Below are 19591 nucleotides of genomic sequence, written 5' to 3'. Positions count from 1 at the left end.
GAGAGTGAGAGAGGAGAGAGAGAGAGAGAGAGAGAGAGAGAGAGAGAGAGAGAGAGAGAGAGAATTTTTTTTTTTTAATATTTATTTTTCAGTTTTTGGTGGACACAACATCTTTGTTGGTATGTGGTGCTGAGGATCAAACCCGGGCTGCACGCATGCCAGGCGAGCGCGCTACCGCTTGAGCCACATCCCCAGCCCCATAGTAAAAATATTAAGAGTTAATATTAAGCTCTCCTCCCCACTCCACCATTGCCAATTCAAACTTTTACGTTCTTCTTTGCTCCTGGGATAGGGAAAAAGTACTGCCAAGAAGTACACCTATTTATAGTAGGGGGTTTGGCAACACATATCAAAAGCCCTAAAATTGTGCCAAACATTTGAACTCGCAAATACTTTGAGGACTTCTTCCTGACCAAATAACTATGGAGAGTTAAAAGTATTTAAAACAAGGAAGGTCACCACAGTGCTGTTTAACATAACAGAAGATGGAAACAACCTCAGCAAGAATTTGGTTAAATAAATCATTAACCGGCCATGTAGTTGACTGTACTCAGCTGTTAAAACTACTGCGAAAATAGTTAACATCATTGAAAAAATGATGAAGTAAAGAAGTAAAGAAAACAAATTAACAGGTCCCAGAGCACGGCACAGCGCGAGTCTGTTTTGGTGGGTGTGTATGTGCGTAAATATAAACATAAGGCGATACGTATATACACACATGCACATATGTGTCTACTTATATAGATGTAGATGCCTGTGTGTGTATCCTTACGACTTTCCATGTTCAAAATGCTACTGATACAGAAAGGCACAAAATTCAGAAAAATCACATCACCAACAGAACACAGTCTGGAACACAGACTCCATAAGACCTGGGACTTGGTGAGCCTTCACCAGGGACGAGAACACGTAAATACTCTTGATGTTGGTTGGAAGAAGGAAAGAAGGCTTTACAACTACTGTGGACTTTCCAAATAGCGCACGTATAAATAAAAAGCAACACCAGAATAGTGCCCATTGACCTGCTGCCTAGAACAGAACCACTTGAGGTGGGGAGTTATCTAAGCACATTTTTGCAACCACATGCTTATGTACATTTGTGCCTATACACAGAGGATCACACCACGATGTTAACAGTGAAGGCCAAGCCTGCAGTCATCCCCTTGTCCCTGATTTTGTTTTCTGAGGTTTCAGATCCCCTCGGCTAACCGAGGTCCAAAAATATTAATATTTATCTCGACTCTTTCAAGAAAGAAAAACCAGGGCTGGGGATGTGGCTCAAGCGGTAGCGCGCTCGCCTGGCATGCGTGCGGCCCGGGTTCGATCCTCAGCACCACATACCAACAAAGATGTTGTGTCCGCCAAGAACTAAAAAATAAATATTAAAAATTCTCTCTCTCTCTCTCTCTCCTCTCTCACTCTCTCTTTAAAAAAAAAAAAGAAACAAAAACCACATTTGTATTATAGTATCCCATTATAATTGTTGCATTTACTATTATTTTTGTTAATCTCTTACTGTGCCTATTTTGTAAATCAAATTTTATCACACACATGGTTATCTATAGGACTCGGGACTCTGTGGCTTCAGGCATCCCCTGGTGGCTGTAGAATATATCCCCCACAGAAAAGGGAGATTATTGTGTTTATATTTTTTTAGTTTCTTATTTATTTGTTTGTTTATTTATTTTAAAGATATTTTTTAGCTGTCTTTGGACCTTTACTTTATTTATTTATTTATATGTGACGCCGAGGATTGAACCCAGTGCCTCACACATGCCAGGCAAGTGCTCTGCCACTGAGCTACAGCCCCAGCCCAACCTTCTTGTTTTGGGGTAGCTGTATTTTCTCAGTATTACTTCTTTACCTTTCTTTTTGTGTATGTTGCTTTTCCAGAAAGAAAAAGCTCCATCTTATTGCAGCTGGAGGACCATGTCACAGGAGTGTGCCCCTCAGGAAAAGAGACAACCCACAGAACCCTTCCCCGGTGACGATGAGCGAACCGGAGGTGGCCCTTTCCCAGCCGCAACAGTTCTGTGGCTGTGGCTGAGACTTCCAGGGACTTCCAGCAGGTCGGGCGCTCACCTGAAGCTCAAAGCTGGCCTGATCCATGAAGAGCCTGGTGAGGACTTCTGTGAACTGATTGATGGCACGGAGGAACACCCTGGGGAAGAAAGCACCAGACTAGGAGGTCGACTCGCCCTCGGACACTTTGCCCGCCACATTAAAATAAAGCCACACCATCCCAGACTGGCAAGAAAAGGCCATCTGATCTGCCAGTGTCCTCTGAGGCTACAACTGGGCAGAGTCTGTGAAGTTCAGTTTTCCCAACTAACTGGCCGAGTCTCAGCTAGCTGAGGTGACACGCAGGGGGCATGGGCCCCTGTGTGGGCAATTCATACTCCGCAGTGATGCTTCTATGTCTTTATTATTTATGATACGGGGGATTGAACCCAGGGATATTTTACCACTGAGGCATATCCCCATTATTTTTTATTTTGAGGCAGGGTCTCATTAAGCTGCTGAGGTTGGCCTCCAACTTGTGATCCCCCTATCTCAGCCTCCCAAGTTGCCAGAATTACAGGTGTGCATTACGATGCCCAGAAATGCTTCTCTTTTAGAGTCTAGGGCTTCTGGTGCTGCTTTCCCTCTACTCTGCAGAGTTGGGAAGGGTTTTTTCCTAATCAGACATCAGGACCACGTATGGTTAATAATAATAATCATAAAGTGATTTGTCTTAATTAGCTCATTAAGAAAAATCTGAAGTTCTTTTACTATAATACACATACATATCCCATTCATCTACTTCTATTCAACAAGTATCTGTTGTAGGCCAGCATCTGCAAGGCACTCACTTAGGTGCTATGTCAAATACACAGTTTCCAGTCTTCCAAGGGTTACAACACCAAGGAGGAATCTTAAACATCTAATGTGAGCCCTGATCCAAGAGAGAGCATGAAACAAATCCCATGAGAGGGCTTCAAAGGGGGTTCCCAGCATCCAAGGAAGAGAAGACAATATCCAGGCCAGAAAGGCCTCTGCTGGGGGTAATGGTCTTAGGGGATGGGAGGGAGGTTGGGAGGTCGTGGGGAGGACACTGACATGGAGGGAGCAGCAGAGGCAAAGGACCACTAGGAGAATGACAAGGAGACTGGTCCCCACCGAAGACAGCAGAGACCCTGAATGGGGCAACCCTGCAGCCCAGGTGAAGTGGAGCTCCTGGCAGGACGTCAGGGTCACAGGAGCAGGAAGATGGGACCAAGCACAGAGACGGACCAGCCCTTCCCGGAGCCCCCACGGCAGACGGGGCAGAGCCAGGCTCCCGGGTGGGCCCCAGGTCCTCACCTGCTCTGCGTCATGTTCATCACCACCCAGTCTTTGGCATAGACGTTCTTCCCGATCAGATCCTTGAACATGATAAAGGTCTCCATGAGGAAGTCCTGCGGAGAAGAAAGGAGGGACAGCTGGGGAAGACGGCTCCTTCACTGCCGCTCCTCCAGCGTGTGGACAGAAGAACCACATCAGCACCAGTCCTTCCTCGTCCCAGGTCACCGCCTGTCCTGTAGGACAGAGGGACAATGACGCGTTCTCCGAGCAGGCTACCATACGAGGCGATTTTTGCACTGCATGATTCTATAAGGAAAACAAGGACAGAAAGGTCGTCCACGTTTTACAAGTGGTGTGCCTGAGGCTGACACATTAAATGACCTGCCTGAGACCAGAGAACCAGGAAGCAGGAGAGCTGCAGGGACCCGGGGCTCGCGGACCCCACGTTTCCAGCTGTTGTTTCTCTTTAGTCCTCATCTGGCACGTGCTGCTGGAAATAGCTCTCCTACTTAAAACTGAATCAACAATTGTGAGGAAATGGGAACTTTGGACAGACGGGAGTTCAATTCTTCCTTGTCCTGGTTAGAACAGATCAGAAGCACTGTACCAAGCAGCAGTGCACGAGCCTTCCAGCTGCACAGATGTTCTCACGTGTAGCCTGGAAGAAAAGTCCTTCACAGCTCCTACAAGGAGCTGGTAACGGTCACTCAGGATAACTGGAAGAACTAATAACTAAGTAAAGCACAGAGCTCTACTCATCCAAAGGCAGTTGTGAGCAAAAAGGAATTAAAAAAAAAAAAAAAAAGCAACAAGACTAAAAGGCAAAGCTATCAAGTTTTGAAAGCACTTCCATTGGACCCATTTAGACCTTCTGCACTGGGATCCCTGAAATGAAAATCCAGTTTGCATTCTCGGGCACTAACCCACAAGTCCCACCTTTGAAGCACACTGCACTGCAGTAAGGATGTGGTGCTTGAGAGGCACTTAACCACTGAGCCACATCCCCAGCCCTTTCCTGTACTTTAAGTGGAGACAGGGTCTCACTGAGTTGCTGAGGCTAACTTGGAATTTGCAATCCTCTTGTCTCAGCCTCCCAACCTCTAGGATGACAGGCGTGCACCCTCATGCCCAGCTATTTCTAAAGACATTTTTCTAAGACACGGGTTAATCTGCTAGTTTCCTATACTCTTGATGTCAGTGGCACACAAACAGGAATGATTCTGGCAGGAACTTGCTGTGTTTTTGTTTTATTTTTTTGCTCTGCTGGAAGTTGAACCCACAGCCTCAGACATGCTAGGCAGGTGCTAGGGCACCACCGAGCTACAGCCCAGCCTCGTCTTGCTGCACTTGATTTGATCTTCTGGTACAATAATGAGTCAGGCCTATTCATCCTCAGTTCTGGAATTTTTCATGAGTTTACCATTTTTTTTCACCATACGTGATCAATGCTTCTACCCATTTACTGACCATTCTGTTATTATTATTATTTGGTTCAATAAACATGATTTCTTGGTTTGTGATGAAAATGGAAAATGGATCAACTGGAGATGCCAGTTATCTGCATCCGACACGGTCTACATTCAGCTCTTGGTTATCACTTCAGACGGCAAGAATCCCAAGACCTCCAGCTGCACCCCACTGCCAACGCGTTCCTTGGGAATTACCCAGAAGATAGCAGGAGGGTGACAGTTAGCCACTGGGAGGGAGAGGGGCAGGGGAAGAGTTCTCCATCATCTCACACAGAGGAGATATGCCTGGCTTCTTCCTACGGAAGCATGGAGTCAAGCCATGAATTTAGAATGTCCTACCTGCTTTCTGAAGAAAATCTGAAAGAAAAAAAAAAATCACTAAAATATTTTTGTTGGTTTATTTTATATCCCCAAATATTAAAATTGTTATTATAAGTAGCCACTCTTCACAGGTGTTGACCACTATACAATCATGGTGAGTAGCCAGAATTCAAACCCGAGGGCTCTCTCTAAATCCAAGAGGTTCAGGCAGATTGTGAGGACTCTCGGTGCATGTCCTACCCCCTTCTTCAACTCCACCCAGGACAGAGAGCAAGAATCAACTGTGCTTTTCTTCAGCGCTGTGGGCAGCCACAGAGCCCTGGAGGTGGGAGGGAGGAGAACCCTGGTCTGGTGATGCTTGGTATCAGTTACTTATCTATTTATTTAATTATACCAAATATAAGAGGTCTCAAGTTACCAGGATGTGGTGAAGACAACTTACAGTGATATCTTGCCTGGTCTTGAAGGTGCTGATGTAGTGGCTGTAGTGGGCGTCGTCCATCTGCCGCAGGATGGCAATCATGCAAGCCACAAAGCTGCCCTGGAGGAAGAAGAAAGGACAATCCAAGGCTCTTCAGACCACCAAATGACCAAACAAGATGAGGACAACCTGGACTCTGGTTTTCCCAGCCCCATGACCTCTGACCCTACTGAGCTGGAAACATGCTTCTTCCTAAAGATCAAGGGCACTTGGTTTGAGATTTCTCCTTCCAGGTAGAGCTGGAGAAATGGAAGGGCTCAGCTCCCATCAGCACCTACAGCTTGTAGCATCCTGAAGGTCAAGGGACACCGATGTAAGATCTCGGCTAGCTCATCAACTAGTTGTAATACCTACGGGACTTTCAGTTTCTTGCTGAGACTGGGTTGTAGCACAGAAGTCCATGGAGAAATGTTGGAAATACTTAGACCAGTTAAACAAATCTGAATATGCAGGAAGACTAATAAGAAAGAGAGAGGGTCAGGTTGAGCATTCCTGGTTTGAAAATCTGAAATGTTCCCAGGAATTTTGAGATTTTGGATCCCACTGGAATTTGGATTTTTGGATTTGGGATGCTCCACCAGTAGAGTCTGTGCAACTGGTTAAAAACCCAAAACCAAAACTCAACTCAATTTTTGGGTGGTGGCAGGTACTGGGGATTGAACTCGTGGCACTCGACCACTGAGCCATATATCCTCAGCCCTATTTTGTATTTTATTTAGCAACAGGCTCTCACTGAATTGCTTAGTGCCTTACCATTGTTGAGGCTGGCTTTGAACTCATGATCCTCCTGCTTCAACCTCCCAAGATGCTGGGATTACAGGTGTGCACCACCTTACCCGGCTCAACTTCCTTTTAAGCACATACTCGATTCAACTTGTTTTCTTCTTATTATATTATTTGGTACCAGGGATTGAACTCATGGGACTTAACCACTGAGGCATATCCCCAGCCCTTTTAAAGATTGTGTCTCACTAAATTACTGAGGCTGGCTTTGAACTTTCAATCCTCCTGCCTTAGCCTCTAGAGCCGCTGGGAATACAGGCGTGCATCACCGCGCCCAGCTCTGGGTGTTATTTTCACCTTTTAACAGTACAGGAAGAGACAGATTAGTTAAGCATGCATTTTGTTTTTGATTAAGTAATTAATTGCATCATTAGGGCCCCAAAGTAAAGAGAAACTCACAGATTTGTAGATTTCTTCACTCATTGTGTGGTGTGGAATGTGTGTGTCTATGTGTGTGTTGCTGTTGTTGCTTTCCTACCCAGCACAGGGGATTAAATCCTGGGCACTCTACCGCTGAGCTCCATCTCCAGCCCATTTTATTTTGAGACAGGGTCTTGCTAAATTGCTGAGGCTGGCTTCTAGCGTGTGATCCTCCCCTCAGAGCCCAGAGTGACAGGGGTCACCGCTGTGCCGAGCCCTCACTCTCTCTATTGGGAAATGAGAGTTTCTTGGCCAACAATCCTATTCTTACCTCTGAGGTGAGAGCCTTGGTTTTACCTGTGCACATCTGCAGTCTCCCTGTTCCTTTCTATAGGAACCCCATCATCTCCTGATCTCAGACCAGAGAGCCAGGATTAGCCCAGCCACAAACCCATCCTTTCCTACAAGGTCTGAATCCATTCACAGTGTTTTGGAAAAGCTTCTGTTTTAATTGCCTCACTCACTGCTCTTTCTTCTTGCCTGGGTCACCTCTCACCCCCGTTTGACTCTTGCAAGGCACGTCTTAGGGATTCTGCCCTGGCTCGGCCCTTCTTAAAGGCCCTTCCCAGGGAGACACTTTTGGCTATTCCTTCACTGCCTTCAAAGTTTTGGGCTGAAATTCTACCTTCTCAGGGAAGCAGTTCTTTGTCATGTTATTTGAATCCCTGCTTCCTCACTCTTCCTTTGTTCTGCTCTGTGTCTTTCTCCAAGCCCTGTCTCCTTCTAAGAGACACTCTGCGGTTGGTTTATTTAGCCATAATCATTACTTCTAGGTACAAATTGCTCACGGGCAGGGTTTTGTTTTGTTTTAATCTGTTCTGCTCACACATACATCACAGTGTCCAGAAGAATGCTCAGCTTATAGATTTTTTTCTTTTTTTGGCACTGGGATTGAACCCAGGGGCAATCTACCGCTGAACTACATCCCTATCCCTTTTTATTTTTTATGATAGGGCCTTGTTGTCCAGGCTGGCCTCAAACTTGTGATCCTCCTGCCTCAGACCCGAAAGCTTCTGAGATTATAAGCGTGAGCCACGATGCCCAGAGGCTTATAGATTCTTAATAAATGAATATTTTTTACTTACGAAAGCAATTTGAGAGAGTTCTTTACCTATGACCTCTAATTAAAATCTAACCCTAGCTTTTAATAGAGTGAAAAGATGATGCTTTATTTTAATGCTGATCTGACTGGGCCTTTCAATAATGATCTCTGGTCTCATTTATGCTTTTTTATTGACATCCATTTGGGCCCAGTAGATGGAACCTAAGAGGCTAGTGGCTTTTGAAAAGGACACTTAACACAAGTTCTTTAAAGCATCGTCTTTTTACTGGAAATAAAAGCTGCTTGGGGTTCCCTGGAGGGAAAACAACTGAACAAGGAATAGAAAATCCATGTCAGAAGTGACCACTGCTCAGAGTTATAACCAATCAGCCATGACACATGGGGCCAGGGGAACTTCATCTGAAGCCACTGGTCCCCTAGGCAGGCAGGACACAGAGAAGCAGCAGTGGCCGTGGGGTGGTCCACAGGAGAGACACTCACGATGTGGGGAGACTGTCGGCTCATCCCGATCACGGTCCTGTTGATCCTCCTCAGCAGCCGCTCCATGATTAGCTGAATGTGCATGGCCGTGGGACCCTGAGGTTAAAACACAGGTGTGACCCCAGTTCTGCCGACTCAGGTTTGCCTTCTCAAGGGGACCTCAGTCACAGGACTCCTCTTTTCCCTAAAAAGCAATCTCTTCTCCAAAAGGGGAAATGGAGTCACAGAATAACACATAACTTTATAAGAGCAAATCAACTGAAAATGATCAGATCGTTTAAAAGAAGAGCGTGGACACGCAGGGACAGGTGCTCCCCCCCAAAACCCTGATGGTTCCCGTGCACTCTGACAGCTCTCTGTGGCCGGACAGTTCCAGGGAGTCCGAGGTACTGGTTCTGATGCTGAGCAGAGCACTGCCCAGGACAATCAGACACAGGTGGGCAGGAAGAGGCAAAGGTACAGACTTCTTAACACCTTCTGCATCAGTCAAAAACCCAAAGAAAGGCAAGCAAGAGGTCTGTTAGGAGGTGAATTTTTGTGTCCCTCTTGAAGCCTGAACATCCAATGGTGCTTGGAGATGGGCTCTCTGGGAGGCAATTCAGGCCACAGGAAGACAGGAGGGTGGGGTCCTAATGACCCCGCTCACTCACACACACAAGCTCTTTCTGTGTGTGTGCACCCACTGAGGAAAGGCCACAAGTGCGTGCAGGGAGAAGACAGCCACCCGCAAGCAGAGAAGAGCTCCCTCTCAGAACGTCACGGTGCCCACACCCTGGCCCAGACCTTCAGCCTTCAGAGCTTCGAGAAAATACACTTTTGTCATTTAAGGCACCCAGTCTGTGGAATGCTGTTGGGAGACTGAGAAGACCAGTACAAGGATTCAACATTCTGTCCTGTGCGCCTGAGCCACTATTCGATTTTGCCTAGCTTTAGTTTTCATAGCTGCACAAGGTGGATAATAAGGTTTCTACCCAGGATTGGTTGTGTGCATGCACACGATGTGCCAGATAACTATGCATCCTCCTCTTTCCTTCATTCCTCATCTCTAGTTAGATGTGACACTCACCCAGCTCCAAACTACCTGTGTTCAACTTGACCTTGTGGACCTTATCCATGTTTCCTTCCTGACAGATATTTGAAAACTCCGGCTGAATGCTTAAATAACTAAATCACCACTATGGATTTTCCTGCTTGTTAACATTTCACTATTTCAAAAAATATTTAACGGGTGACTGTATGTCTTCATATATATATAGTTGATATAGCTATACATTGGGAGACTGTGATCACTGCAATTGAATTAAGTAACACATCCATCTCCGTCCATATACACTATATCTCTAGAACCTGTTCATCTCATGAATGAAAGTTTGTTTTCTTTGACCAACACCTCCCCATCCCCCAGCCCCAGCCCCTGGGAATCACTATTCTAGTCTTTGCTTCTGTGGGGTCTACTCTTTCAGGGACCACATAAGTGACATCCTGCTGCACTGTCCATGGTCATGTGTATTTTCATCCAAGTATTAAGTATCTTTAGCTTTTCTGCTCTCATTCCCGGCTTTTCTTTTACCTGCTTCTCCTTTCTGTGGGTAAAAGTGACATAGAAAACCTGCCTCTCTGGGGTGTGCTGCCTTTACTGCTGCTGACACAGCTTTTCCTCCAGTCACGTGCCAGGCTCTGCGTGGGGTTAGGAAAACAACCGAGGCCCACAGAGGGAGATGCACACTCAGGAGGGGGCAAGGATAGAATAAGCACAGCCCAGGATCCCAGCCCAGATCAGCTCCGGGGGCAGGGTGCTGGCCGGGCACAGTCCTCCAGCCAGTTCCATGGGGCCCGTGTAGGCCTGTGGGCTGCGCCATGGACAGGAGATGGGAAACCCAGGCAGGTTCAGCCTCACGGCCTGGGGGCTGGGGCTGGGGGTGGGGGAAAGATCACAGAAAAAACACGATTTCCAGTGGGCTCCAGAGAGAGCCACGGTGTCAGAGAGAAGATAGAAACAGAAGTTCTCAGGAACAGGGATTTCTACAATAGTGTAGGCATGAGATGGAGGACAGAGCTTCCTACAGAGAAACAAATTCTCAGTGGGTCTTGGCAGAAATTAACAGAGTTGTTGAGAGCTCCTGCAGGGATCTCAGGGTGGGGCAAGCTGGAGACCAGCCAGTGGCGTTTCTCGCCTGGACCTAGATGGGTATAGAAAGCTCTGGTTTCTCTAGGCACCTCTAAAATGGGTACCCCTGGACCCCATGCCCAGTTCTAAACCACCAGAACTGTCTGGTGCAAAGGGCCAGCGGAGGCATGTGCCATCATGTTAGGGATGCCTGCACTCACCACATCCTTCCTGTCCAGCACCTCCAGGATGCTGCTCAGAAGCTGCGAGCTGGCCTCATGGTCAGGCTTGCTCGAGTGGTCATCCAGCTGGCCGCTGAGCTGGTCCGTCAGCAGTGGCAGTAGCACGTCTCTGCACTCTGAGGGAGAAAACGTAACAGCTCACACGAGGCAATGCCCCCTCTCAGCTGCCGTCACCGCAGATCTCTCTGCCTGTCCCCAGAGCTCTTGGGACCAGCCTGCAGGAATGGAGTCCCTCCAGGGCACTGAGGAGCACAGACTTTAGGCATGGAACTTCAGCCTTGTGCCAGGACTAGACCCGCGAAATACCCCTGTTAGAGGGAAAGGCGAGGATTTTGCACCTGCTTAAATTACTTAACAATCTCTCCAGGCTTACTTGTCACTCGTCTGTTACTTTACTTGGTGGAGCCGACTGAACTACACTAAGCACACACTCTACCACGGAGCTGCGGCCCCAGCCCTCTGGCTTTTTAAATGGCAGCTTGACACATAAAAGCTAAGTCGTGTGGAACCAATAAAAACTAAGCAAGTCAGACAGCCTTTTTAAAATTGACTATAAAATTCCTAAACACTGAGCTTTCCTACTACATTTCTAGAACATTCCACTCATGTCTTTGCAGGCATATGGCTTATAGAAAGTAGGATATTACTTACTGTCTTCTCTCTAGGGTGTTCATAATGACCCTAGAGGGAAGCAATATTATGATAACACATTATGATAATACATTATTATGACACTACAGCAGTGACTGTTAGCAGTGAGCCTACGTCCTCTCATTGGTCCTGTCTAGTGACCAGCTTCCTCTTGCACTCAAACACCCGCCTTTATTATCTCAGTTATCTTTTCGGCATCCTTAGAAGCAGAGCTTGTGACAGTCCATCAGGAAGCTTAGTGATACTTTGGTTTTTACTCGAGAACATTCACTAGCTTTCTGAAGACATCAGCTCTGCCTCCAATTATGTCCTAAAAACATTTGAAATTTCCAAGCACAAAATAATGGGGTCGGAAAATATCAGAGCCAAAAGAGGCTACTGATGTCATCTAATTCAAGCCATTCCTTCCACTGAAACAGAAGCTGAGACAGAGAGAAAGTCCCTCATTTATGCCGAGTTTCATAACCAGCCGGGGACAAGCCCAGAGGATTCTCCTACCAACACTCCACTCAACTTTCCTGATGTCTGAGGAGGCTGCTGGACAGGCAGTAGACACACCTAACATGAGGGGACTCCCTGATCTTGTGGCAGCTTCAAAAGAAGTTCCCAAGGCTGCCCACTCCAGCACGTCTTGGGTTTATAAGGAAGGACAGGTCCTGGGTCCCCTCCTCCTATCAGCCTGGGATATGAGCACAGAGTCACACGAGCTGGCTACCTACTCCACTGTACTTAGGAGAAGCACTATATCAGTGAAAGGGGTTTCTCCCCTCTGTGCCCGTTCCCAGTGGGATGCCAGTCATCCAGCTTCCCCATCTTAAAAAAAAAAAAAAAGCCCCATTGGCCAATCTCTGGGGTGGAAATACTTCCACCATAGTCAAGTCCCAGCTATGAACACTAACACGACATCACTGAACCCCACTGAGAAGAGAACCACACCATCCCTCTCCTGAGCCAGGACTAGTGGGATCTGGCCCAGAGCCACGCTGCTGCCTGCCCTGCCCCTGGCTTGTGCCTTGATGTACCACGTACAGGTCAAGAATGAATTCCTTAACAGGAACCCTCGCCTTTCCTGCTTACCTGTCATTTTCTGGGCTTCCTCTTTTGAGGACAAAGGTTTCTAATGAACAAATCCTTTGCTGATTTGCTCTAATTAAACATTAAACACAACTGGGCTCTTTTAGTAACGGCTAGGAATACCAAACTAAGTTCAGCTTCTTAAAACTGGCTCCCAGAGATATACTTAAAAACCACAAACTGGCAAGGACATTACTGACATAAAAAAAAAAAAAAAAAAGGCAAGTGTGACTGCGGCAGGTGTGAGACTGGTCCTCAGGAGGTGGCGGGCTGGGTGGAGACTCACCGGACTGCTGGAAGAGACCACTCTCCACCATCTTGGTCATGCAGGTGAGCTTCTGCCGAACCAGCTGGTTGTCAGGAATGCTCTGAATGAACTTGCAGAAGAGCACGCTGCAAGAGAAGCCGCAGCGTCAGTTCTCTCGCTCTGCCAAGTGACAGCATCACAAACATCTCCACTCCAAGACCTGGGCTGGAGAAGTGTACCTGGAAAACCCCTCTAGAGACCCAGGGCTGTCTCCAGGGCCTGCATCCCGCTCCCTAGAGAGCCCTGCCTTGGAGCTGACTCTGCCCACAGCACCCAAGCACCTCTACTTCTACCAGCTGCTTCCAGGTCTGCCTCCACGCTCAGCTTTTGCAAAACACCTTTTCTGGCTAACGCCCCTCCAATCTCGACTGTAACAGGACCCTGCATTCCTGGGGTGCTAGTTACAGGGCCGGAAGCACTTTATTATGTACTTTCTCTTAGAGTTATTTCATGTCTTCATGTCTTGCTTTTCCAAAGAGAGCGCAAACCTCTCTCTGGAGCAGGCTTGGTATGTTCTTTCACATCTTCCACAGAAATGAGCGCGAAAGGTGCTCCGTTAATACTTGTGAGAAAAAGAAAAGTAGGTGCAGGAGTTCAGGCCCCGCCCAAGCAGGGGACTGCTTCTCTGTCACAGACAAGAAACTCATGGCTTTTTGTTATTTACCTGAGCTCAATGGGATCGAACACAAGTTTGACATCGTTGATTATGCTAGGGAGGTACTTCAAAGCTGCCCCCTGTAAGAAAACACCAAAGGCAAATTCAGTGGCCAAGTAAGACCAATACAGAATTCACTGCCCCCTGCCCACCGCAGTTGCTGGGGACTGAACCCAGGCTCTTGTGCGTATTAGGCAGGCTTTCAACCACCAGACTGCATCCCCAGCCCAGAATTTATGGTTTGATCCCAGGAAGAAAGGGCTGCGCTTGGATTTCGGATAGGAACTGGACACAGATGCCCTTGGCACCATCCATTTGGAATTCATTTTTCTACCAAAGAAAGTAGTTAAATTCTTGAAGTCTCCATCACAAAGTTACCATCAAGAATAAGGAATGAATAATAAAGTTCAAATTGGAATCTTCAAGGATTATGTATTTGACATTAAAATTTTTTTTTTAAAAAAAAAAACCTGTTGCTGATAAAGATAATGGTGACTTTGCACTTTGGGGAGCAATGGGGCAGCTAAGGATAGAAAACTGTCACCTGTAACAGCATTAGGATCTGTGTGCTGAAATCAGGATCAAACAGAGTTTGTAACTGCCAGTCAAGGGATTGTCTTTGGCAAACTGACATTTGAAAATATAAAAGTAACTGAAGTTGAAATGTGCAGGTTTTCCTTTACTTTAACTACTACTAAACCAAGATTGATTTCCTTCCTCTCCCACCAGGGTCGGTTCCATGCTGTCCTGACCCTCTACGCTGATGGCCTGAAGGGTTACCTATGTAGACACCATGCTGACCTTGATCTTGACAGCTTCCTCCAGAGGCCTGTCCATGAGCATATTGAAAGAGAGAAACAACTGTCGGATTGAGTTATTAAATTCATCTCCATCTTCGCTCTGACCATAAAATCTAAACAGGAAAAAAGAGACAAGCAGTCAGATTTTTCCATCTTTAAGAGAAATTTTAAAATAGATGCGTGGCCTCAAAAACCAAGTGGAGGTCAGCGCCTCATGGGTCATCACCTCAAATTATGCAGAAAGACTTCTTATGAGTCACCCTAAGATGGTTTCAAAGGGACCAGGAGTCAGCCCCCTTCAGACTGAAAAGACAGTACCACCTGAACAAGGGCAGGGTAGTAAGTTTTAGATAAAGCCCTGACACAAGGCTTTCTAGTTGGTCAGCGAGGATTCACCAGTTGGTAAAGATCCCAGGATGCTGTCTGGAGGGCCCCAAGCTTGGGGATAGAGTCCATGCTGGTGGTTTGTGGGCATTTCCTAGACGAAGGGACAGCAGGAAGTCACTGTGCCTGATGTAGCAGGTGAGCCCTGCATTTCTGTCTCCTCAGCTCATTCGTACAATGTCCAGCAGGCAGGGGACCCCAAGCAAAGTTCCCTTGCTGGCCACGATCTCTCCTCCTTCCTCTGCACGTCTCCCCTCATTACCCTGTCTCACCTTACCACGCCTTGATCCTAAAAGCTGAGGTTTCAGACAATGGATGTGTGGCCTCAAAAACCAACTGGATTAAGAAGCTCCTCAACCCAGATAGGTCTGAGCCCAGCAGGCCTACAAAACCAGTCGGGTCCACTCAGTCCACCACACTGCCCACACCGATGCTGACCTGCTCTACCACGAGGGCCTCCAACCTCACAGACACACCCTCGCTTTGATTAAAGTATTCTCCTGTCTTTACCAGATCTGTCCATCAACTCAAGAGTTGGCTCTTTCTCCTGAGTAGAAATGGAGAGGTCTTTGACCAATTGCCCAGAAAACACCAAAGTCCCAAACGGTAGTGCATGTGCTTCTACGCTGGGTGGCAACCTCACCAACGACTACTCTGGAGTAGGAATGGTGGGTTCTGAATTTTAAGCACATGCTTCAACGCATGCATGCACACACGAATATATTTAAACTAGTCTCCTTCATGCACCCATACATACTGAGCACCCCAATCTGAAGATTCAAAATCCAAAACCTTTTGAGTACCAACAGGATGCCATAAGACAGATTCTCACACCTCACCTCATGTGATGGGCTGCAGTCAAAATGCAGGTGCACTAAAAGTACTCTATGAAATCACCCTCAGGCTGTGCGTACAAGGGCTATGAGATGTAGATGAATTTCATGATTACACTTGGGTCTTATTCCCAACATAGCTCAGTTATGCATACGCAAAAATTCTAAAATCCTAAAAAATCTGAAATCTGAAATAGTTCTGATCCCAACCATTTTGGATAAGGGATACTTATAGGGTCTCCAACGAGTATGACCTCCCCTGAGAAAATCATCCAATCAGAGGGTAGTTGGTAATTCTCCATTCACCCACTTGGAAGAACTAGAAAAGAACTTTATTTGCAAGTTAGTCCCCAGAGTATCTCAAAACAGAACTCTCCGGATCTTCCCGCTGGGCTCTCAGCATTCCAAGTATCAGCAAATAACACCACTGCCCACCCAAACCTTGAGGTTATCTGGGGTCCTTCCCTCCCTCTCACTGTCCCATCAAATCCACCAACAAGTCGGGGCTCCGCCCACACCAGTCCACCCCCTCCGCCTGCAGCTAGGGTAGAGCCGCAGCGTCTCACAGCTGCACTGCAAAGGTGCTCGCTCACTCTCGCTCTCAGCCTTCCATAGTCCATTTCCACAGAGCAGAAGAGATGATCATTTGAAACATAAGCAGGATTCTATCACTTCTCTAACTGAAGTTCCCCAATGCCTCCCACCACCCCTGGAATAAAACCCAAGCTTCCTTGCCCCAGGAACCTGCCTCCTTAGAGACACCATCCCCAGGAAAGGCTTCAGCAAGGGGTGCACTTAGCCACTGCCTCCCCGAGGGCTGCTGCCACTACTACCTCAGGGTTCTGCTGATGCAAAGGGAATTCAAATGGACCTTCTCCAATGGTCTCATGATCCACCGCCACCTGCAGCTCTGAAGGTTGGAAATTTGGCAGTTTGGTGATCTAAAGGGTCACAGAGCCGGAGGTGAGCGTAGCAGTAAGGGGACCCACGTGGAGAGAGAGGTGACGGCTTAAACACCTCAGCCCGGTGACCATTACCTCAAGTAGAGCACTCGAGACTGGATGATGAACCTGAACAAGTACTTCAAGGCTTTCAGAGCAGCGAACAGCAACTCCGTCTTGCTGGAGTCGTCGGCATTAGCCACATAGAAGTTCAGGACCTTGGAGAGTTTCCTTAAAAGAACAGGAAAGAAAAATTAAGTTGGCTGGCAACAGGGTGCTCCGAGGCTTGCAAGGGGAGGTGGCAGAGTGGGAAGCAGTGACTCCTTCCAAGGTAAACTGTCACTCCCGCCATGTCCTCTGGAGGATGCCCTGGACAGGCAAACTAACACCTTTGCAATTTAGTTTCCTCATCTGCTGCAGAAGTTTGGATCTTCCCTCTGGCTTAGAGATACTGGAAGATTTCTTCCCTTTTGTGGGATTAAAAAAGAAAATCTAGAAATGAGAAAGTAGAAAGGCTTCAAATTAAGGCGCTATTTTAATCTCTGTCCCAATCCTTGGAGAGCCATAAATACGGTGCCAGACGGAAACTTCTGTGCGGGGGGAGTGGAGTTCAATCTGACTCTTCATCCATCACAAAACTCATCTGGGATTTTAAATTGCTCTTCATATTCTTCTGGAGTCTTTGGACTATGAAAAGTCTTGATCCTGTGCTAACTCAGGCTTTTTAGGAGGCTGATATTTTGGGCCTTCCTTCTGGGAATATGACATTTCCTAGAACTAGCACAAAACCCAAAGGAAGCACACAGAATCAATCAAGTATTGCAAATAAGCCCAGATTACTACTACCTGGAAGGTCTTATGTGGCTCAGTGTGATGAGGATCTACTGATACCAGTCCTCGCTCATAACAAGGACTTGGAAGGCAAAACCACTGGGTGAAAGAACACTACGATCTGGGGGGTTCATAACCATCACATTAACTGGTAACTATGTTACATGACACTTCCTTCATTCAACCTGTGTTTCTCTGCCTTCATGCTTGCTTGGCTTAGAAAACACCAGATTCGAAGATCTGACCTGATACATCAGTCAGTAGCAACTGACATGATCTGGCATGAGCCGCTGTCCAAAATATTGTTCACCAATCTGGCTACATCCCTGTTGCTATTCATCGCATTGCTTTGCACAATAACTAGAACTCAAGGAAGTGGCAGGTGACAGGCCACATACAAGGCCATCATGAGCTGAGTACTCCAGGGAGAAGCACAGAGTGAATCTCAGCTGCTCCCTTAGTCAACCCCAACAGAAAGAAGGCTACAGTGCAGAACAGGTAGAAACCACCCCATGCCAAAGAAAGAAAAGTCAAATCTTAATTCTGTGAGTATTCAATCCCACAGAGCGAGCACTTGTGGTACAGGGTTGAGGATAGGAGGACCTCCTCTTCTATCAGACTTGTTTCTGCTTAAATCCCTGTCTGGACCCCTTCGTGCCTCTTGTGGATCTTGCCAACGTCAGCTCCTCTGGGGCTGAGTCTGGTCACCTGTCCTTCAACTCCTCCATGGACGTTCTTCCTTAACCAGAAGGAAGCTTGGGCCTGACACCTTTTCCAGGGGTGATGCTTAAACAGCCCCCGCTCTCCACCAGGAGGCCTGGGGACAAGTTCTGCATTCACAGATACATTTACTAAAGGCAGGTTCCTCTCGCTTCACCAAAATCCAGCCCTCGGAGAACAAACCCAACAGCCCAACACCACGCGGTTCTTTCCAGCCGTACTCACACGTATGCCAAAGTGGCACTGAAGTGCTTGTATATGTAGGTCTCAAGTACAGGGTTGAAATGCTGGAACTTGATGTCTCCTATCAGCGAAATAATAAACACCTGCCAAAGGTGAACAAGGTCATTAGCAGCCCTGCACAGCCCAGGCTTTCCACCAACAAGCTGGGTCGAAACACCTGGTGCCTTTGCTTTCTCATTTACGCAGCATTCCTGCTGTCCAATCCCGGAGCTGAGGCCAAGTCTGGGAGGTTAATATTTATTTAACACGGAGAGGCCATCACACATCGGCACAGTGCTAAGTGCTATGCCTGCACCAGAACCAGCTGGCATCCCTGTTCCCAGGAGGGGCTGTCTCAAAGGGAGGGCAGTCTTTACACAGGTAACACCAGTCAGGGGACGAGGAAGGAGGATGCAGAAAGGGGTTTTATAAACTCAGCCAAGTTCACAGCTAATGAAATACCCCAACATCTTTCTGAGTACAGCGTGAGTATCCCCGATCATCTGAACTCCACCGAGGTCTGCCTCCCCACTTCCCCACGGTATGTTATGTAGATGACTATAAGGTGCACAGTGACAACCAACCACACTGCCCCCACACAAGACAAAAGTGTTCAAAGTAAAGGCACTTGGGACTTCCATCTATGCCACAGCCAGCTGCCCACCCCACAGGGCTTATCTCCAGAGCTTGTTCCATGGAAGCCCCACCCAGAGTTTCTCTTTCCCATAAACCCGACCCTGACCAGCTTCACCTTGGTGATACTGCGTCTCCTCTCTTTATCTTACATCCTTAGCTTTGATGCACTGACCATTTGTTAAACTGATTAATTTTTCCAAGCTGTCAAATGACCCACAGCTGCAACTGACCTTCCTCCTCAGTGGCAACATCAGGTAAAACCCCACCATGAACCTTTCCCCCAGCAACAAGGAAACGAAGCTTGGTTTGGACACATCTGCTTCTTCCCCTCCACTGACACCCTGTCCTTCCCAGATTCTGGTTATCTCCTGTCCCTGTTCTGATTTCAGTTCTTAGGACAGGCTGTGCATTTAAGTACCCTGTATGACAAAGTCAGGTGTCTGCTGGGCTGTGTGCTGTATCTAATGACACTGAGAAGTGACTCTGACCTGTGAAGCCAGCCTCCCGGGCATGAACATACAGGATGCACAGCCACACAGTGATGGCCTTCCTTTTTAAGGGCATCCCCTGGTTTTAGACTGTCAGAAGACGGCAAAGTGAGTTAAAATGTTTCCTGATTTCTAACTGAATTAAACCCTTCGTTTTTCCTGATGAAAAAGCGAAGCCAGGTCAAAAAGTGAGATTTAAAACAAAGAAATAAAAGACTGGAATGTAAGCTACTTGTTTCTAATTTTACTTCTGGAAATTCAGCCTAAAGAAATAATCAGAGAGATGTATAAACATGTCTATGCAGGAGGATGAGGATGTTCAAAGCAATTACTTCTAATAGGGAAATACTACCCCATTC

General features: G+C 47.1%; 1 protein-coding gene across 2 annotated transcripts in view; it reads right to left on the bottom strand.

Annotated features, from left to right (window-relative positions):
• The window catches only part of DOCK5 (dedicator of cytokinesis 5), a 188358-nt gene that overhangs the window by 44809 nt on the left and 123958 nt on the right, over nucleotides 1-19591 (bottom strand). For both annotated transcript variants that reach the window (XR_014019101.1, XM_081269061.1), the window contains exons 21-30: nucleotides 18112-18212; nucleotides 16432-16566; nucleotides 14179-14290; nucleotides 13387-13457; nucleotides 12702-12808; nucleotides 10670-10806; nucleotides 8342-8437; nucleotides 5557-5655; nucleotides 3343-3437; nucleotides 2083-2161 (exon numbers count right to left, since the gene is read on the bottom strand). Coding sequence is in view for 1 of the 2 variants with exons in the window: in XM_081269061.1 (XP_081125187.1) it covers nucleotides 2083-2161; nucleotides 3343-3437; nucleotides 5557-5655; nucleotides 8342-8437; nucleotides 10670-10806; nucleotides 12702-12808; nucleotides 13387-13457; nucleotides 14179-14290; nucleotides 16432-16566; nucleotides 18112-18212 (1032 nt within the window). In the remaining variant the exon portion in view is untranslated. The remainder of the gene's footprint in view (nucleotides 1-2082; nucleotides 2162-3342; nucleotides 3438-5556; nucleotides 5656-8341; nucleotides 8438-10669; nucleotides 10807-12701; nucleotides 12809-13386; nucleotides 13458-14178; nucleotides 14291-16431; nucleotides 16567-18111; nucleotides 18213-19591) is intronic.

Source organism: Spermophilus citellus, assembly GCF_964194105.1.
Source record: "Spermophilus citellus genome assembly, chromosome: 16".
Lineage (NCBI taxonomy): Eukaryota > Metazoa > Chordata > Mammalia > Rodentia > Sciuridae > Spermophilus > Spermophilus citellus.
Note: the sequence above shows the minus strand (reverse complement) of the source record. Positions and strands in the feature narration are given on the sequence as shown.